Raw genomic sequence first — 21774 nt, 5'->3', positions numbered from 1 at the left:
CTCTTCTTCCTTTCTAGTTCTGGCTTTCTTATCTTCCTCCATGTCTAAGTGAACTTAACTCTCTTTCTTTTCTCTCCCTGTGAAATACAGCAGCTGGACCTTTGCATTCAAAATGTCCTGACACAAAAAAATTACACACTTATGCTCACTCTTCTTCTGCATGGCTAGCTAGATGCTGAAGTACCACAACTTATGGACACCCACAGTCATTCCAATGTAGTGCCAAAACAAAGAAACAAAACAAATAAATAAAAACATGCCCACTTTAACCCCTGACTATGGCACATAGTTTTGCCTCTTTCATCTGTTTTTATGTGGCATCCTCTCGTGACTAATAAACAAACAAAATTGCCTTTCATGTGTTACTGCTTATTAAAAGCATTATTATTACGATTATTACTATTACTACCATTATTATTATGAAGCATTATTATTAAAATTATGTTTGTTGTTTCATTTTCGTATAAACCAATAACAGTCAGAATAGTAATATTTAAAAAGCCTATTTCATTGATACAGTTTGGTTGGTAACAATCTTTTAAAAAGACATCAGCTGGACGATTGTTTTAAGAAAAATTTATTTTGCCTTACGGCAAATCTGTGAAGGGTACAGACCCCTCAAGGCCATAAACCCACCAGGAAAGTGCTGAACAGCGTCGGTTTCCCGTAGACTACTACACATCGAGAGGATTTGCCCCCTGCTGACCATTAGGAGGGATGCATGTTTAAGCCACCTTAGCACTGGCTTACCTTCCTGCATGTTTTGTTACATGCAAGTATTGAGCTTTTTAACCCACTTCTTCTCTGCCGTGGCTTCTTCATATATAGACTTAGCGTATAACTAAAACAAAAACTCTATCACCATTTACAGAATAAAACCCAACTTATTACATCATATTCAATATTATTTTTATTTGTAACCTTGTTGTAACCTATGTTGTAACCTGTTTATTAGCGTTTCCTGTTGATGAACTTTACATACATTCTAAGTTAAATAGTTTTTAAAAAGTCAAAAACGCTGCCATATGACAACAGCAGAACAGAGCACGGAGACAATGAATAACAGAATAAGTGATCTAATGTGGAAATTTGTTTTCAGTCCTAGGTTGAGGCGGAGCTTCTGTAATCTTTCCGAGGCCCACACACAGAAGCCAAAGCCCTGCCGTTACCATAGCAACGACTCGCGGAGTATTGGAGATGCCACGAGCGACTCGCAATTGGTCACCTCGGATCGTTGTTCCGTCCCAACCTCCCCTATGATTTGTTTCATGTATTGTCTCTCTTAGAAGCTGCAACATGATTGGCTACCTTCTACATTCGCGGTCCGCCTCGGTGAGTAAGCGCTCCCAGCTGCACACAAGTCGGGAAGAGTCGTGCGGACGACGTTGTACGTTAGAGCGAAAGCTTAGTTGTTTTCAGGAGTAAAAAAGTTAATCTGCTGTTGACTGTTTTTGGAGTAGTACGCTTACTTGGAAATTCACAAAGTGGTGGGAAAGTTGGGAGACATGTAGAGACTTTTTGGTCGCCGGTATTGTAGCTTGACGATGGAGGAACCAGCGATAAGGCAAGCGATTAATGTTAGCCAAATTAATGCTTTTGGGGGGGGGGGATATTTTTTGTTTTGTTTACGTTGGATAAAATTTACGTTTTAAAATGGCGAGTTAAGCTATGAGTCGTGTTCCAAGAGTGCGGTGGTGTATGAGAAGTGTGTCTAAACGTGCCTGAGTGTAATAAAATGCTGACATGAATCTTTGCAGAGAGTTTGAGATGTCCCTGTCAGACGGTGCCTCTGACGACGACGACGAATTCCCGTCGACTTTACCCACAGATGGCAGCCACAGTGGGAGCATCCGCAAGGTCAGACAACCACACTCTTACACTCATTTCAAATTAAAAAAAAAATACTGGTTAAGTAAAATTAGAATACAGTCCACGTGATGATGCTGTGTGGCTTCACTTGGGGATCTTATTGGACCTGTAATTAAAACTAAAGAACATGAAACCTGAATGTCATCGATAATCATGTAAATTGGCAAATGTAAACTTTAACTTAGCTTGGGAACAAAGAAAGTTAGCAGCAGGGATAATACCCACATTATTGGGAAAAAGAGCACATGTTTTCGCTGACCACATTTTCTGAGTTTTGACATGGTGACCATCCCAATACATCAGAGAACTGATCCAGCTCTGTATATACATATACCTTGGCTTCATGTACATGTTCATAGAGTGCGGATCTTATACCACTGTAAAATTATTAGTCTGTAATTTATTTATTATTATGAGACTGTGTGACATCAGGATCCCCTGAAACATCGCTTTCCTGACATTGCTAAATAAAATGTAACAAATAAGTAAATCACAGAATATACATTTACCAAACTGTTAGTTGTTACTTTTACCAATAACAAAATTATAGATGATATATAATCTATGCATGCTGTATTAACAGCAGTGTGTAGTTACTTTGCTTACTGTACTTATATAATAGTGTGTTGTACCAAAAACCTCTTGGTGGTTGCTTTAGTCATTAGCTGGGTGCCATGGTTGCGAGTAGTGTACCTGGAGGATTGTGACATGTCTGAAAATAATTCCAAACTACTTGCCAAGTTGTCTGTGAAAAGCAAGTAACAAAATGAGTGAGCATTTGCCTTCCAAAAATTTGCAATTTTTTAAAATGTGTTTCTTTCAGCAGTGAGGCAGAAGTTTCACCGTTGAAGGCAAATATTCTTTGCCTCCTGTTGGCAGTTTTTTCACATTTTTCCAAGTTTCTCTAACGCTTGGAGAGTAAACAGCAAGTGTTTACAGACAGTCAGCATCTTCCATGCACCAGTCTGTTAGTGACCAAAGCAATCAGAAGTAAGATTTTCAGTCTTTGTAACCTTCCCTGCCATGGGAGATCAGTTCACATAGGCACTGGAGGGTTACTTGATGTGCGCATGTTAAACAAACTCCTTTACTGGGAGGTAAAGAGATATATGAAGAAAAAGAGAGAGAGACAAACATAACAACTATATTCTGTAGAGATTCCTGGAAGAGGGATAGAGAAGATAATGGAAGGAGCAGTAGGGCATAAGAAAAAGGGAGTATTCAGCTTGTTTACAGTACAGCTCCGCCATCTGTCATGTAACTGTACATTTGTTTACCTCAGAGTGTGAAAGTGTGCTGTACTGTATGACACATGTCTGGTTTTAGTGAGCACACAAATTACCAGCTGTGAGGCAGTTCTTAAAGTATTGTCCGCAAATTGCCTCTGTTGAAGCAAGATTTTAAAAAGCTGTTAAATCTTCAAACACATGTACAGATCCTGTTAAAGTTTTTTATCTTCTAGTAGAATGTATGTCCTCTGCTTTATTTTGGCACAGTATTATAATGTTAAGCAGCCACAATGACCTTCACATGTTGTCACATCCATCATCTCTATGCTATACTGGGTTTGTAGTGTGAAGTAATTCTTTCAGACTGCTCTCCACTGGCAGTAATAACATGTCATGGTGCCATGGTAAAACTGGGGTTAGTGTTATGTGAAAACAGGAAGGCTTAAAAAAAGTAAAAAGTAATTTCTCACTGTGCCACAGTCTGTTTGAGATTTACTTTCGATATATCAAATCTTATCCCTGCTGTGGCTGTGTCTCTTACGGTTTCTTTTTTTTTCGCGTGTGTTTTTGGACACACATCAGGGAAAACATTAGTTAGCTGGTTGTAAGTCTGCCAGCTGCTTCCAGTACTTCTTACTCAGATCATACAGCATGAAGTAATGTTGTCACATTTGCACAGCTGTTCTGTGTTTTCTTGGGCAGACTGCCAAAATATATTAACAGCCACCAAGTATATTTGGTAGTCTAGTGTAGCTGTCTTTTTTTTAAGTTTTCCAGTAGCTTCCATGATGGATTTACTGGTACTACATCAGTTTGCTCTGGTTTTGGAAATTCATTAACTCTACCAGCCCTGAACCTTTCACGTTGTGTTTCTCTAAGGCTCGATATCATTCAGCTTCCTCTCCAGACTCCAGTGTTTCTCATACAGGGACTTGATAACGATATTAGTGGAAGTTCACATGCTCTTACCACCGTGTTTCTTTACAGTCTGGTCCACTTGCCAGTTTCTTTTGTGGCTATCTTTGATATTAGTCAGCTGCTTGAGTTTCTCATCCTGTAGTCCACTGGATGGTTTTAAACTGGTGTCTGAAAGTATCTGTCTTGTGCTTAGAGCAGCAGTCCCCAACTTTTTTCGCCATGGACCGGTTTATGTCCGACAGTATTTTCATGGACCGGCCTTTAAGGTGTCGCGGATAAATATAACAAAAATAAAACCAGTACTGGTACCAAAAAAATAGAAGATTTATTCATAACACATTGGAAAGACCCAGGGAAACCGAGTTAACGATAAAAACGATTTAAAAAACCCCAGCTAAAAACCAATAAAACCCCTGAAAACCATAAATTTCACAGCCAAGCCTCAACTCTCGGGGCCCGGTATCAAACGACTCACGGACCGGTACTGGTACTGGGGTTGGGGACCGCTGCTCTACAGATCCAACATGAGGTGGGTAGTTGGTGAAGATTCTGTTGTGAGGACTTTTAGCTGTTGTTTGGATTCTGTTGTTGTTTATTTTTCAAGAAGTACTTTTTATTGTTTGGTGCTTTTCCTACCTTTTTAGTGAACATACACATGTTATATAAACACAAGTGCAACTGCTTTCCAACACTGCTTCCACCACAAACAGGTGGAACTGCTTATATGGTGATTTCTGTCATGGTCTCATAACCTTTACACCCTTATAACATACAGCATCATTTACGCTATTGCTTGGAAAAGGGTTTGCTTTCTTGCCGGTGAGTAGATTAATTAAGATAGTCTAATTCTGTGGGAAATGCAACTTTTGTAGTTGGTCATTCAGTAATTCTTTTACCTCCTCTATTTCTTTATTTCATCTGCAGGGCTGTGATCCTTTGGCTCAGACTCAGCGCAGTAAGCTGCAGCATCGGCGGGCTCGCATCAACCAGCAGATCAACAAGGAGATGCGTATGAGAACTGGAGCGGAGAACCTGTTCAGGTGAGACATTGCGACGGATCAGAACATTGCGTGTACAATTTTTATTTTATTTTTAATTACTTTTCTGTTGCAATGTTACATGAGGGCATCCCGGTGGTGCAGTGGTTAGCACTGCTGCCTCACAGCAAGAAGGACCTGAGTTTGAATCTATCATGTGTGTGTGGAGTTTGCATGTTCTCTCCAGGAACTTTAGCTTACTCCCATAGCGTAGGGTGGTTGCAACCCGATATCACAATAGAACGTGAAATAGACACGCCGGTCCACGGTGTCCATTTCACATACATGCGCACAGAAGTTGCAGCAGAGGAATATATTTTATTTCAAGCCAACATGAAAATAATCGTGGAAAAGCGTTTAAACAGACATTATTAACAGTTATATGTATATACATATTAGCTGCCTAGCTTAATCAATTTTGACAATTAAGGACCCTGGAATGTACTTCATACATTTTTCTCACTACCGACTTCGTGGCTTTAAATAGATTATTTCCTCCTTCTAGTAATGCAACATCTGCATGCGTGTCTGTTGCACAGTTTGGAGAGGCAAAAATGGACACGAATCTTCTTGGAATAAGTGATGCAGTGCTGTAGTGTTGAGCTGCTTTTCCAATCCCATGGGTAAAAAATTGTGAAGCTTTGTGTTTGTCAGCTGTATCACAGTTGCTTTAAATACAATGTATAATCACTCGTCACACACCAACTTTTTCTGTTTGATTTTGTGAGAAATGCCATTCAGGTGCCATCTGTGTTGTCGTCTTTGTTGGTTGCCTCACATTTTTGGTTCAGTCGGTTGATGGGAAAAGGTCAGAGATCACTCCCATCCTAAAGAAACACACACACCAGCACCACCCAGTTTTACAGCTCTGTTTGTGTTCACTGTGTGTGAACATGGCTGTTTATGTGCTTGTGCTGGTTTATCTCCTCCCTGTTGTGCAAATTCTTGCTTTTTTTGTATTAATGCTTTTTTCAAACAAAACAGTGAGTGAACACTGCATACTTTGGCAGCATGAGCACCACTGAAGCTAATCTCCCAACTCTCTGAACTGCTGGCCCTGTGTCTTGAAGCAGCCAGTTGTCATTCACACAAACCAGAGAGTTTTACTGGTGAGGAAAGTGGACGAAGTTAAAAATGAAATGTTCACATAGCATCAAGGTCTTGTCTCTAAGGACATTGGCATCATCTTTGTCCAGTGTCTCTCCATTGCTCTCCTCTGTATTCTGTCTCCTCAACTCATTCTCAACATGTCCATGTTTATTGCCCACTCAGTGGTAAATTAGTACAGAGCCTCAGAGTATATGCATGAAGTATGTGAATACATTTGCTCTAAACCTCTGCCGTGGCAGTTTTAGAATGTTTAAAGTATGAGCAGACCGCTGTGCAAAAGTCTCTGGAAAGACATGGGACATGCTGCTGTTCGGGGAGGAAGAGCCACTTAATTAAAGCAAAGAGCTCCTTTCTGCTTCCTCAGTGGTGCCGCATTAAAATCTAATCTAATCAAAATAACCATGTTTTTAATTTAAGACAGACTCACTGTTGTCTCAGGACTTGTTTTTGCAACAACTGATAAAGTTGAAAAAATCTTTCTTCTTTCTTTTTTATTTACTCTGTACTCTCTGTATTATTTTATTGTATTATTACGATGCTTCAAAATGCTCCCAAAAGTTTAGTTAGTGTAGAAAACCACAGCTGATATGAGATTAATAAATTACTCTTTTGATGACCTATCTATCATTCTATTTGCAAATTCTTATTTCATAGTCAAGCCAGTTTGAGTGGCCTGACTGCAGTGGCTGTTGCTGTTTTGTTTTCTAAATGTTTTAAATGATGAAACAGTCCTTAAAGTAATTACTGTGTAACAGGGTGTTAAGTTCTTTTTATTTGTCTTTTCAATGTTTCCCTAGCTCCACATTTGACCTGATTTAGGCTCTTATCCCGAAAGGTGATGACTCAGTTTACTGGATATAAAACAAGCACTCCCTCCCGTTCTATTGGGACGCTCGGTCACATAGACAAAGACCCCCACACAGCCCGTCAGCCTGTAATCAGCTAGCTTTGTGTCTGCCCCCGTCCTGTTCCCATGCAGAGATTCCCAGCGGTGCTCTGGCAAGCTCATCCCCCACTTATTTGTCTGGTGCTGTCAGACCTTTTTTTTCTGTCCTTCTTTTTCCAGTCAAGTGGAACACATAGACACATGAACACACACAAAAAAACATGTAGCTTTCACTTGCACTTCACTTGTTGTGAAACTGTTGTGGAACTGTGTCATGGTATTAGTGCTGGTGTGTGGGAGTCGATGTTTGTGTGTGTTTGTGTGTAGGGGGTTTGGGATGCTAATTAAATACTGGGGAGGGGGTGTCACTAATCAGGGTTTGTGATTGGCTAATGAAGACGTCATGTTCTGTGCTGCATGTAGGAGCTCAGCTGAGGGACTGTAATGTTGTTTAAACATCATCTCAGCGACAGGGGTCCATGCAGACCCCAGAGGTATTTTATTTTTCTTATCTCACAGGTGCTTTTTTAAATTTATTTAATTTATTTATTTAGAAAGAGGGGCAATACATATTAATGAACATTTTAACAAATGTAAATATGCCAGATTATAGCCTTGGGCTAATTTCCATCTGCAGACCCTCTGGCAGGTTGGTGTTAAACACAAGTTAGAAAAAATATACAGAGACACTATTTACAGGTCATGTGACCTGTAAATAGTGTTCAGTTTTTTAATGACTTGTCGATCAGTTTGTTCTTAATGATATCAGAACATTGTTTTCTGTTTCTGCTTTGGTTAGTGCTTTTAAAAAATTAAAATGTGTTATGGCCACAGGAAAAAAAAACTTCTAACAGTTAAACTTCTCTGATTCTTCATCTCATAAGCAAGAAATACTTGTGTTACCCTTCCAGAGCTGCAGCATGTTGTGTGTGTAAGTGGATGTGTGTGAAGGGGATATTTGGCAGCCTGTTTAATGCTGACTAATCAGATTGGCCCTGGCTTGAGCCTACATATAGGTGTGTGTGTGTGTGTGTGTGTGTGTGTGTGTGTGTGAGAGAGAGACTGGGAGAGGCAGTGACAGATGAGGAGAGAGGTGAAGCTAAAGTGGTCTAACTGGAAAGCTTAACCTGATTTAAGAAGTCCTCAAAAGGGAGCTTCAGTTGTGTGACTGAACTGAGATTGGTCATGTGTTAAAGGATAACATGAAAAAAGCACCACAAATATTTCAAATTCAAAGTGATGTGAGTGTTCTGGTAACAGGTATATGCAACTGAAGATGAAGTGCTATTTCAAGATAAACACTCAAACATATGTTTTTTTTAGCTCTTTACCACTCAGCCATAAAAGGCTGATGGGGTGTTGTAGTCATCCCTCCAGGTGGGCAGATGGGCAGCTGGGCAGGCTGGACACCTAAGTTTGTGATAACTCAAGAAGGAAGTCACCTAGGATTTTCAAATTCCATAGGTGCATCTACCAAAAATCTCGGATGAGTTTGAGTCTTAGTGACCTCAACCTAAAGGTCAAAGGTGAGGGGTAGTTTTCTGAAAAGCTTGTGAATGTGATAACTCAACAACAAGGCGACGCAGGAGCTACAAATTGATATCATAGGTGTATCTCCTAGAAATATCTGAGGATTTTGAATCCTGGTGACCTTGACCTCAAAGTCAAGGTCAGAGGTCAAGTTTTCTGAATTTGTTTTGGATATGATAACTCCAGAATGCGACAGTGTATTCATATTCATACCACAGGTGCATCTGCTGAAAATCTTGGATGAGTTCGAATCTCAGTGACCTCACTCTCAAGGTCAGAGTAAGTTTTCTGAAAGTCTTGTGAAATCGATAACTTGAAAACAAGGTGACGTGGATTTTGTAGAAACATCTCCAAAACTGACACCAGAATTTCCGCTAAAACAGGATACAGAATAGATGGGTTGGATAGATGGGCCAGAGGAAATGTCAGTAAATTTGATGTTGCAGGCCTTTATTTTTTCAGTTCATCTAAACTCAACCATTTCTTCCACATTTCTGTGAATCCTTCATGGATAGAATGTCTTTATGACTGCAAAGTCCCAATAATTTTGTGCACTGTTTAGGACCAATAATGAAGGAATTCTCTACCACTTTTCTAAACAACAACATAGTAAACTAGAGATGCTTCAGATTTCCGGGAACATTGTGTACCCCATAGAAGTATGAGCTGGCCTTAGTCATCGACCCTCTCATTGTTTTTGGGGGGTGAACCGGAGAAAGTGAATGAACAGTGGTTGACAGAGGGAGGAGAAGGTGGAGAGAGCTGCATAAATTAAAGAGAGGCTTTTTGTGCCTTCACCCCATCCTGAATTTATGTTCTCAGAAAAGTTTGCTGCATCCACTAAAACTGAATGAAAGTAGCAAGTCAGTTTTTAGCTGTGTTGTTTTAATTGTGATACTGGGCTCTACGACAAAGTAGATTAGGAATCAACCCAAGTACTGTTTTTAGAAAGCCCACAAAGAAGTATTGAGAACTGAACCCCCCCCCCCCCCCCCCCCCCCACCTGGACATCTTTGTGTTTTATTCTGCAGGGCGACAACCAACAACAAGGTGAAGGAGACGGTGGCTCTAGAGCTCAGCTTTGTCAACTCCAACCTGCAGCTCCTCAAAGAGGAGCTGGAGGAACTTAACAGCAGCATGGACGTCTACCAGACAGACAGGTGCACAAATGCATGCGTATTTGTCCCATTAATTCCAGGCTGTGCTTATTAGACTAATGATCATTATAATTGGGGAAAACAAGCATCCATTATATTTTTGTAGTGATGCTGGCACTGGGTGTATAACCTCCTTGTACTTAGATATTTGTGATGACCAGTTTATGTGTTGGTCCTTAGAAATGTTATCTTTGTTTTTTAATAACAGGATGGGGTTTAAGTTAAAGTTGGGTTTCAGTCACATTTATTTAAAGAGACTAAAGGAAAAAAGCATCCACATATGTGTCATGCAGTCTGTCACAGCCATAAGATTTTTGCCTCCACGGCCGTATCGTGTGAGGGAAAAATCCCCTGATTAGAGTATAGTCAATAACCCTGTGGTGGCAGTGTGCACATTTGTTGTTATTGTGAATGGCAGTAGGTAACTGTGGGGGGTGACAGGCTTACTGCTTGGCTTTAGCTTTGCTGATTAGCAGGATGAAGCACTGAGAATAGTGCTCACTGGTTTTGAAAACAAGCAGATAGCAGCAGTAGTCATTGTTGAAACCTACACTACCTCTGTTAATTTCTTTTTGTAGTGAGGCTGTCAATGTTCCAATGATCCCACTTGGCTTAAAAGAAACCAAAGAGGTGGATGTCACTGTTGCTATCAAGGTGAAGTCAGCATCTATCTACCTCCTTCTCTTTATTTATCCAGTTTGTTGTTCTTTTCAAGAAAAACTTGTGTTTGAGTGAAAAATTATTGCAATAAATGTATCCTAATAGAAGTTACTGAATCAGTGTTTTTAAGCTTATTTTACAAGCAGTGTTTATATTTTTATGCTAATTTACAGTAGTTGGCCTGACTTCTTTTCATTACTTGTTCATTACTAAACATTTGACACAGATGGGTAGTTTGATGAAATATCATATTTTTGTGCTTATTTGCTTTCCTTTTTTCAGATAGTATGGAAGAATAACCAAAATCATCTTCATGTGGACACGTGAAGATAATTTTTTTGTCACCGTGTCTCTGTCTGCCTTCACAGGACTTCATATGTGAGCACTATGGGGAGGACAGCTTTCTCTATGACAAGGAAATCAAAGAGCTTATGGAACTTAGACAGGTTAATAAATTCACCCGTACAGTTTCATCCAGAGTGAACATTCTGCTCATCATGGGTAGAAAAACAAGTAGAATGAAAAGTATTGATTTATTTAAAGTTGATATCTCTTTTAGGCTGTCTGTAGCTGACATTAAATGAGTGTTAACATTTAGTTTATTGTTGATTCAATCAGGCCATGCGTACACCCAGTCGAAACCAGGCCGGTCTGGAGCTGCTAATGGAGTACTACAATCAGCTGTACTACCTGGATCAACGCTTCTTCTCTGCTCAGAAGAATCTGGGTGTTCATTTCCACTGGTATTATATGATAGCATAATTTAAATACTGAAGGGTTATCATAATCATTAACATGCATTTTACAGTATGTGCAATATGCAGTAAAATAACAATGGGCAAAGGAACAGTTTTTTAAATGTGCACTTTAGCTGTGTTGTTACTACATCCTGGTGCCTTACTGCTGCTCTCTCTTTCAGGAGAAAATCGAAGCATTCAATAGTTGTTTTCCAGGGACAGATTTATGTAATGTGACCATAAAACCATTTTTCCAGAATTAAAATCTCATTTGTGTTTCTAAGTGGTTGGCTACAAATTTTAGTTGAGCTTGAAGGTGCTAATTATGAAGCAGAGCATGGATGGCAGTGTCTCATTCCATGACTGTAAAAAAAAAAACTTAAGCTTAATAGTAGATGAAGACTGCTGTTCCAGCAGCTTAAACTCTGGAGGGGCTTTGCTCATTGGTGGTTCCCTTTTCGTTTGTCATTCAGGTATGACTCTTTGACTGGCGTTCCATCGTGTCAGCGTGCGCTGGCCTTCGAGAAGGGAAGTGTGTTGTTCAACATCGGAGCCCTGTACACGCAGATCGGAGCACGACAGGACCGCTCTGCAACAGCTGGCATAGACCGAGCTATAGATGCTTTTCAGCGTGCTGCAGGTAGCACAATGGCAAAATCATACATCAAAATACTTGATTTCTCGTTTTGTGAGCCTTCAAATACGAGGGGCATGTTTTTTACACAAAACAGCACAAGGCAATATAGTCCTAGTGCTGGTCCCAAGTCCAGATAAATAGGGAGGGTTGCATCAGGAAGTGCACCTGATGTAAAATCTTGACCAGATCAAAGATGCAGATCATTCTGTAGAATGTAGCTAGGCATGAGCAGAGAGGGATAAAGGTGGTGAGCCATACATGAAGCTAAGGGAAAGAGTTGTGGAAGCTAGGTTAAGAAGAGGTTTGATCAGCGAGCAGCAGTATGGCTTCGTGGCAAGAACTACACATGCAATGTTTGCTTTGAGAGTATTGATGGAGGTGTATATCGGAGGTCAGAAAGAGCTTCACTGTTGTCTTTTTGGATCTAGAGAACGCATGTGTTAGGGTACCAAGAATAGGAAATGTGGTATTGCATGAGTAAGTCAGGAGTGAAAGAGAAGAATGCGACATGTAAAGAGGAGGGATAGTGGATATATTTTGTAAAGGATGTTGAAGATGAAGCTTCCAGGCAGAAGGAAAAGAAGAAGACCTCAGAGGAGCAAAGGAGGACGTGCAGAGGGTTGCTGTGACAGAAGACAATGCTAGGGATAGGGCGAAATAGAGGCAGATGATCCACTGTGGCAATCCCTAAAAGGAGCAGCCAAAACAAGAAGATTGCCATTAATATAACAGATTTTGTTGTTGTTTATAATCAGCTATTGATGATTTTGAGGTGCCCAATCCTGTAAACTTAAAGTTTTTGTTCAGTTGTTTTTATTATATACTTTTGATATAATAAACATTGATATCAGAATGTCTGAATTCACATGGCTAATTGGTAATGTATTTATTGGTAATTTATTTATTTTTTAATGTGTAGGTGCATTTAATTATCTTAAAGAGAATTTTTCCAACGCTCCAAGTCTGGACATGAGTAGTCCATCACTCTGCATGCTGGTGCGGCTCATGCTTGCCCAGGTACAGGAGTGTGTGTTTGAGCGCATCACCCTGACCACACAGGACACGCACTTTACCTCCCAGCTCCGGCTGGCACAGGAGGCTGCACGGGTGAGTAAATACATATGTGCTTTGTTTGTGTTATTACCCTTAATGCCCTATGTTTAACTGTATGCATGTGTGTTTTCTGTAGGTGTCAGATGTTTACTTGTTAGTGCAGCAGACTATGACACAGCCTTTGATGAAGGACTACGTGCCATTTTCATGGGTGTCCATGGTTCAGGTAAAATCTGAACACTTCCGTGCTCTCTCCCACTACTACGCTGCTGTTGCACTCTGCGACCACATGTGTAAGTACAAAATTTACTCACATGTTCATTAGGGAGAGTTCATACTTCTTGTTTTGTAGATAACCTTCTGCCTTGGCTATATTTAATTTTGAATTAAAGCAGTACACTTGTGTCTTTAAAAAGTTTTAAAATCAAGTTGAAGCTTAAACAACTTGTTACATACATAAGATACTTTTTGCTGCTAATTTATAAACAGACTGTAATGTAATATTTTTTATCAAAGACTGACATTCTTGGTGGTGTGAGAGTGGTGTCAGACTGATCCAGCGAGCAGTGTGAGACGTTATCTTGTCTGTGCTTGTCATCTTGTCAGCAGTCTGTTAATTCCCAATGAGGGAAATTGATCAACAAAGCTGTTTTCCTCTGTCACCTATGGAGTACACCTCTGTCCTGTGTATCACCTATGCAGCATCAAAAGCACTGTGTTTTGAAGAAGAAAACTGACATTTCTAGTGATTTACCCAATAAACCTAACTTTATTGTATTCTTTTCCAGAGATAATACTCACTTAATTAGCATTTCTAAACAGATCTTAGCTGTATATATTTTTCCATAGTGTTGGCAGGAGGGGAGGAAGAGGAGGAGGAAGCTGAGAAGGCTTTCCTTCAGTGCCATGCCAGTGTTCCTGCAGGGCCACAACTCAGCCAGGTTCTTCGAGATCCTGAAAAAAGACGAAAACTTGGTGAGTTTGTATTCATCACGTAGCTGCTATGAGCTGCATTGTGCAGGCATCTTGAAAATGAACCAAAATGCTGATGTTATAACTTGAATAGTTATATTCCCATTCTTTGAAACCTTTATTTTTTTAATAATAATTTCTGTTTACATGAAGGTAAGGCCCACCTGCGGCGTGCTGTAATCAGACATGAGGAGGCCATGCGTGTCCACAGTCTGTGCAAGATCCTGAGAAAGATGGATATCCTGCAGGATGTGCTCTCTGTCACACACAAACGTTCCCTGGACAAATACTCAGAACTGGACCGAGAGGACGACTTCGATGAAATTGCAGAGGCCCCAGAGATACAGTGTGAGTGTCACGTATAATGGTAAAATCAATTTCTGTTTTATTAAATTATACTGACTAACTGGCTTCTTTACCAGCTCATACCCACCAGAAACCAGACATCATTCCACCCAACTTCTCCACAGTCAAGGTTACTGATATCTTCCAAAGACTGGTAAGTCCCACAGGGAGGAAATAATACACACTTGGCAGATACCTACCCAGGTTAGGTAACCATTAAAAATTGTTTCCTGTTCTTATGCTCTAGGGTCCACTGTCAGTGTTCTGTGCGAGGGCTCGCTGGGGCCCGATGCGTGTGATCTGCCTGAATAAGAGAGAAGGAGGACTAGGGCTCACGCTCAGAGGAGACTCTCCTGTCCTGGTGGCTGGAGTGGTGCCTGGAGGCTGGGCAGAGGTGAGATAAACCCTGCACATCTAGAGAAGATTCTGTGAGAAGAAAAGATCTTCTCTTGTATTCTTGTAGTCTTATATCTATTCTTAGTTTTTATCCTCTCAAAAGGAATTGATTTGCAGTTTGATTTTAAGATGTAAATATTTTAAGACCTGCTTTCCTGTCTACTTATTGTATTATTATGGGGTCTACCTTACAATATAAAGTGCCTTGAGGTGACTGTTGTTGTGATTTGGCGCTGTATAAATACAGTTGAATTGAACTTGATTAAATTCAACTGCAAAAAAGAGCCATTCATTTGTTATTTAGAAAAGAGTTGTGAAGGACATGAAGGAGACAAAATGCAATACACTTCCTTCTTTTGTCTCCTTCTTCATTGTGGGAATATATTGCGGGCCTGCATACTTGCATGAAAAAAATGAGATTAAAACATGTAATTAAGATGAACTAATGATGTATAACTGTTACATGATGTGTTCAGGAGGCTGGACTGAGGGAAGGAGACTACATAGTAGCAGTAGATGGAAAGGACTGTAAGTGGGCCAAACATGGTGAGGTGGTCCACATGCTGAAGAGCTGCAGTGACAGAGGGGTGGAGATCAGTGTGGTCACATTACACTCACATGATACACAAGTAAGTATGTGTATGAGCTATGTAGGGCATTCATAAGCATGTAGATTTGAGATAAACTTCCTTTGTAGAGACGTAGAGAACAATAAATTGTTGCAAAGCTTTTTGGTGGCATTTTTTTTTTGTTGTTTTCCATGGATGTCTAGCCCTTTTCCAGCATGAGCTGCTCAGCATGAGCAGCATGAAAAGGCCATGCTCAGTGACCTTTTTTTTCAGAATTTACCCTTCTGTCTCTCTGATGGATTGCTTTTTACCCCTGAAACAAGGGAATATGAGTGTTTGTCATTTGATTACATTTGAGCCATCTTTATACTAACCTAGTATTAGCCTGATGGCTCAGGGCAATGCAATACTTTATTTTCAAACCCTTGAATCAAAACTGAAAGTCTCTTCTTTGATTCCTTAAATTGTGGAAATATCTGTGGGGTTTGGCTGCTGTTTCAGTGGTTGTGTACCTGTGTGCATGCTTTTTTGTTTGTTAGCAGGTGGAGAGGAGGGCAGTTATGCTGTCGCTGTGCAGCGACAAAGAAAACACTCGGCATCGTCTGCTGTCTGGGGCTAAAGGCCAGAGCTCCGCCTCTTTGCTGAACTGGAACAGGAAGAAAAAGAGGGAAGGCAGCACGATCACAAAAAGACTTGGAAGCGCTTTCAGTTTGTCGTTCGGAAGCATCCGAGACACTGAGGCCATGTACTAAGAGACGACTTCAGAGGAATCACTCAGGGAATCACAGCAGCGGAGCACACGGTACAAGTACAGCAGACACAAAGAAACAGCCTCTCCTGAGTTGAGGAGGTAGGTGATGATGCAAAGCTGGGACAAAGGAAAAGAAAAAACATGTATAGTCAAGGAACAAGTGCTGTGCCAGGTTCTTCTTGCACACTCCAGCATATCTGACATCTTCGTCAGTTAATCATTGAAATATGATGTTTATTACTTTTACCCATTGTACAAAAGTGAATTTGAAGTATCACAGAATTGTGTCCTGGCATCTTTCTAACAGAGACTGAGCAGTAGGTGATTCGATAGTGGAAATATGTCTGTAATTTCTCACCTGAAGTCACTACTATGAAGGATCTGTTTGCAAATGAGCAGCACAATATGGCACTGCCCACATCCAAGATACCATGGCTTCACTTTTTGGGACTGTCTACATTGTACAGGCCTTGAACAGTGTCCCCAGTTCCTACACTGGGGTAACCTGACTTTGAATTTAAATTGTGTGTTTAGGAAGAATGTGGTGGCAATGTATATAAAGTCAAAGTGTGTGAATAAATAGATGCAAATTTTCCACAGGGCCTGGCAAAGTTACATTTGTAGAATTTCAATGAGCTTTATGTCATATAAGTGCAGTAGCTACAAAAATAAAAGCACAAAAGTATAAAGGGAGCAAAATAACAGAACTAAGGCTTCTTCTTAATTAATTTCAAGGCTTTACAAACATACATGCTTGCTGTGTTGAAGCTGACAGCTGTACAGTACCCTTCTTTATGGACACACTTTAAGTGTTAAAAGTGACTCTGGTCCGTTTTGTTGATACCAACAAATGATCACCCACACAGCCCATTTTGTTGTCTTGGTTTCCTCTGTGAGACAGGGTGCCACAGACTTTGATAATATACCTGTTTTCACACACAACCTGCAGGCATAAGATTTTTTAATAAATCAGTAGAAAGAATTGCACGTGAAAATGTAAAGTCTAACACTAGACATTAACTAAATCAGACATGTAATGCTTTTTACCCTGTTGGCTCTCCACTATGGAGATTATGTCACAGTGTGACATTTGTTCAGGTGGCTGTCCAGTAAATTCACATAGAGTGGGTGGGTGTTATCAATCAGAATATTTCTAGCAGTATGAACAAATCTGAAGCAAACTGCTGTGTGTTACCTGTGAAAAAAGGGAAACTGTGGGATGGTTCAAGCATGATTTTCCTCAATTGTTTGGAATTGTTTGAAAACAAATACATTTTACTGAACTTTACTGAACTTTCAGCAAACAACTATGATCAACATCCCCTTCTAGTTAATAAATGCAAGGTTAACAGTGTTAGCAGAGCCCATTGTTCAAGCACTGTACAATTGTGCCTGATACAGCTGGCAAAGTTATTTGGTAAGAATAAAGAAAAAAAACAGCTTCTGTCAGAGTGTAGTGGTTTACACAAATTACTTTGGGGTTGCGTCAGAAGAGATATCTGGTGTAAAAACCTGCCAATGTGGTGCTACCCACTGTGATGATCCCTTGTAAATACAGCTGAAAGTAGCTTCTCTAAATGTTAATATTTGTTGAAGAAGATAGAGCAGAATTAGCAAGGAAGTACAACATTTCTTGTACTGTATTCTTGATGGGACCGAATAGACCAGCAGTCACCTGTGATTAACCACTGAAGGCCTCCAACGGTTAATCTGTTCACTTCTGACAGAAAGCACATTCAGCTTTTAATAGATTAGGATTAATTCAGCCAGTCAGTTCAACCTGGATTTATTACTAAAAGTGTCATGTTGGAATTAATCCTTAGATCATTTTTTTTATGTTTAGTTTTATCATTTCTAGGTGACTAAAGCACTTGAACTTTGCTCTGTTTTCTAATGTAGTTTTAGTATTTTGAATGCACTGTGACAAATATTTTGTAAATGTAGTTTCAGGTTTTACAATAATGCCTATGATGTACTCACATTGAGAGGATGTGTGTTTGGATGTCAAATGTGATAAAGAGCGATCATGTAGGAAAAGCATGACATGAGGTGTGATTACACCAAAGTCCACTGTGTTTAACAATGTCCAGCCACTGTACTGTATGTTAGAAACAGCCAATGTTGCATCTGTAGTTGTAAGAGCTGTATTGAGAAAATGTTTCTTTCTTTAAATCAATGCTGTTTGAACTTTTTGTAAAATTTTGATACAACTTGAAGTAGCATTTTGTTCCAGCTTAAAATGAATGTTATTTGAGTTTGTCGTGTTCACTGTGACATGACGGTCCATAGTCATGAGTGTGGAAAGCATGAGGGGATAAGAGCAAAAATTTGTGTTTATCTGGGTCTTGTTTCGTCTAAAAAATCTTAAATATAGTTTTAAAAGGTCTGACAACTTCTTTCACAATGATGATATTCACATTCCTTTGAAAATGAGCAACTTTTGTGCCACTTTTGACAGTAAGAAGACTATTCGAGATGCGATACCATGATTCGTGCATCCACCAGAGTATGAATGTTAGATAGAAAGAAAGCACTTAAGCATAGAAAAAATTGCTTGTATGAATAGGCGTGAACGAGGTACGTTGTATAAAGCACTTTGATTGCTCAGCTATAGTAGAAAAGCACTATATAACAACCAGTCCATTTAACATTTACTTTTCTCCACTTGTGTTAGCAGAGATGCTAATTTCTTTCCTCTGTTCGCTAACATCAACTACTCCAGTTTCTGGAACTGAGATGACAGTTTCATTTTCTCCATCCTGTGTTTGAACATTCTTGATAACCCATTTCTGACCCGAGGCTGCCAGATAATCTTTCCTCCATCCTGCTTTTGAAACATTTTTTAATTCCCTGTTGAGACACTGAGTTAACAAATATGCTTCTCTACATCCTATTTTTTCCATTACATTTCAGTTCACATTGTCAGCAGGTTTCCAGATACACTTTCCCTATTCTACTTGTTATATTTGTCTGCTTAATTTGTATTTGTTGAGCATTCTCCTGTACTGTGTTTAGCCCCAATAAAATTTAGCAATTACATGTTATGAAATATAGCATGTACTGTCTTCTGAAAGGACAATATATATTACTACTGTATGGGTAATATACTCACACCCCTTATCAGTTCAGGTGCTGTAGGAAACTGGTTCAAATGAAAGAACGTTGCTACAATCCAGCACCTGATTTCAGCTCTCTGTTTTCACAGCTTAAGCAAGGCCAGTGTATATCTAGGCCACGACTTTCTTCCATGTTCCTTCACTCAAAAGCTAAATCTTTGTCAGAAAGTATTACTCAGTGGTCTTATCATTGCATTTCCGTTCTCTGCAAGCATTGTTGCATGCAGTTATGTGGTCAGATGTGTTTGATCAGTACTGCTCTGACTACAAATGGAAACCAGATGGGATTTTCTGCAGTATGAGATCTTGTTCCTTTCCTTCAGATTACACATTTATATGCAGGAAATGCAGATTGCTCCTCAAGCAGTCTACCTATTGTTGATGAACTGCTGCTGCACAGCTTGGGTTTACTTGCACCCAATGTTGATAAGTTAAACTTCTGATGCTTTCAAATCCATAACATCCTGTTTCTTAGGGATCAAGCCATTTCAGACAGAAACCACTGAGAAACATGACCACACACTTGCAGACACGGCGGCAGCTCTCACTGGATCATCTCCACAGTTGCCCAACAGCACAATTACGTTGACACCCTTTGCCAGCTTCAATGTCAGTTTTTAGGGCCAGCTGCACTTTCAGCACAACACTTAGCACTGCACAAATGCCAATCCAGCCAGGTTTGGGGTTTTTATGGCAGAATGTGGTTCTACACCAAACAACCCAAGTTCAGTCAGAAAAGTTTCTTCTAGCCAACATCAGCTGTTTTCAAATTTGTTTGGTAGTAATAGTGGCTCTTTTCCAGAGGCATAAATCATCAAGAGATCCATTTTCATTCACGTAGACAACCCAACCTTGTTTGACATAACCAACTTAGACAGAAGCAACTGCTGTCTTTGACTTAACATGACTAGATTTAGAAATTTGGTTAATTTTATCCCAGTTTCAACCTGCTTTTCTGAATTTTCAGTCACTCCCTATTCCTGTGAATTAAAATGCGTACCATCAAAGTGTCACTACTCATTACAAGCCTTCAACATTAGATTCATTTCTCTCACTGTCTACATTTAACTTCCGATCCCCGATCCTAAAGCGTCATTAGAATTTAGTCGGTATACAATCACAGCCACCCGGTGCAAATCCATTCTGCTTTCTTTGGGGATCTGCCAGGGCCAGAAGCCACTGCTGATTGTTGAAGAGGCACTGGCCTAACTTGTTGTTTCGTTTGGAGTTAGTAAAAGTTGAGATTAAGTTAATAGAAATTCATTTTTTTCCTTGTCTGTACTTTTTTGTGTGATTATTAAGTAAGTCTTAAAAAACCCAATTAAATTTAAGGTGTTGCAACCTGCAGACGCACTGCATTATTTTGCAATGACATAGATTTATGTCTGTTGACTATGTGTTTCTATCACTACAAAAACTTTATTGTTTATGGCATTAGAAAAATAGATTTGAACTCTTTGAAAATACTTTTTAAATCTTTTTATTGTGATTAGACCCAAATACTTTTTTTGTTATGTCCTCTCTGGCTTTCCGTGTGTGTGTGTGTGTGTGTGTGTGTGTGTGTGTGTGTGTGTGTGTGTGTGCATTTGAGTAAATGCTTGGCATTGACTGTTTTTAAGAGAAATGAATTTGTGTTTTTGCCTGAATATGTGACCATCCCTACTGCATTTGGGGATTTGCACAGTACTTTTTTCCTTAAAAATATACAATAAAAGTGAATAATGACCTGCTGCCATTCTTACTGTTGCATTTACTGTAACACATGCAGTAGCACACATCATAGAATCATGATGCACTGAGCCACAGCTTTTAATCTTTGAATTTAGCTGTTTTCAGTCTCATTACCACAGGTGTGTGTCTTTCAGATGAAATGTGAGGAAGTATATCCAGCTCATAGGGGGTCGTGTGATTGGTGGTCTTTACCTTAAAATATAAAGCACCTTAAAGTTACTGTTGTGAATTGGAGCTGTATCGATTAAAATTAATCTGTACTTTCAAATGCATCGTTTCATACAACACAACAAATATCAGCAAATACAAAGTGTTCCTATGCAGTGTAGCGCACAGTCTGCTCAGTATTCTCTTTAGTATCACTTATCAAACTCCACCTTTACACAGCTGTATTCTGGCTGGAATGTTTGAAACCAGCCACAAATGGTAAATGGCCTGTATTTATATAGCGCTTTACTAGTCCCTAAGGACCCCAAAGCGCTTTACATATCCAGTCATTCACCCATTCACACACTGAAACCAGCCACAAAGGCTTATGTAATATCTGCTCTTATACTACAGGGTAAAGTTGGGTACATCCACAAAGCATACCAAACCTCAGAAGCAGCAGCACAGGTTACCTACCATGTAAAGAAAGTAAATCTAGTAAAGCTAAAACAATTTTGTACATGACTCGTTTCTACTTTCAGTTATTTCTACATTCTGCACCAGAGCCTTTGGTTCCTCACTTGCAAAGTTCCACTTTAGGCCCAGAATACATGTTTATGTCATTTTATGCAGAGACCGCCTACCTCTGCTGCACTGTTGTTAAGGGTGTTATTATGGAAGTTTCTGATAAATCCATCAGTGTTATGTGTCAAAAGGAAGGACAGACGTGAAATGTTTCCATCACTGTTAAAAAAAAAAATAAAAATCTGTCATAAATATTTGGTTAATGTGAACTCTAACGTACACCGTTGATTTAACACCTGTTGGAACAGTAACAGTTGTATGGAATGATACCACACTGATCATTAATAAGTGGTCAGTCACAATCCAGGCTGTGAAGACTTTCCTGTTTGCCTCAGTATT

At 39.7% G+C, this 21774-nt stretch overlaps 1 protein-coding gene across 4 annotated transcripts; it reads left to right on the top strand.

Annotated features, from left to right (window-relative positions):
• Positions 1 to 1355: 1355 nt before the first annotated feature.
• Positions 1356 to 20702, top strand: rhpn1 (rhophilin, Rho GTPase binding protein 1). 4 transcript variants are annotated; one of them, XM_063460812.1, is made up of 16 exons: positions 1356 to 1564; positions 1758 to 1857; positions 4941 to 5056; positions 9611 to 9739; positions 10315 to 10390; positions 10765 to 10842; positions 11015 to 11139; positions 11607 to 11773; positions 12711 to 12877; positions 12960 to 13116; positions 13673 to 13798; positions 13949 to 14143; positions 14218 to 14294; positions 14388 to 14534; positions 15013 to 15165; positions 15645 to 20702. In XM_063460812.1, exons 1-16 carry the CDS (start codon positions 1545 to 1547, stop codon positions 15855 to 15857), a joined length of 2046 nt encoding a protein of 681 aa, XP_063316882.1. In that variant the 5' UTR covers positions 1356 to 1544; the 3' UTR covers positions 15858 to 20702. The 4 variants fall into 4 exon arrangements, with proteins under 4 accessions (XP_063316882.1, XP_063316881.1, XP_063316879.1 ...); XM_063460811.1 differs by having other exon boundaries at positions 12690 to 12877; positions 15648 to 20702; XM_063460809.1 differs by having other exon boundaries at positions 12690 to 12877.
• The last annotated feature ends 1072 nt before the right edge of the window (positions 20703 to 21774 follow it).

This window comes from Pelmatolapia mariae, linkage group LG17, assembly GCF_036321145.2.
Source record: "Pelmatolapia mariae isolate MD_Pm_ZW linkage group LG17, Pm_UMD_F_2, whole genome shotgun sequence".
NCBI classification, from domain to species: domain Eukaryota; kingdom Metazoa; phylum Chordata; class Actinopteri; order Cichliformes; family Cichlidae; genus Pelmatolapia; species Pelmatolapia mariae.
The sequence above is the reverse complement of the archived record's forward strand: the minus strand, read 5'-3'. Positions and strand labels throughout refer to the sequence as shown.

Bases quoted from the DNA above. Each gene is read 5' to 3' on its own strand.
- rhpn1 (XM_063460809.1), top strand. From the start codon at position 1,545: ATGGAGGAACCAGCGATAAG. The intron at 1,858-4,940 runs GTCAGACAACCA...TTTCATCTGCAG, and splicing joins ACAGTGGGAGCATCCGCAAG to GGCTGTGATCCTTTGGCTCA. The intron at 11,140-11,606 runs GTATTATATGAT...TTTGTCATTCAG, and splicing joins CTGGGTGTTCATTTCCACTG to GTATGACTCTTTGACTGGCG.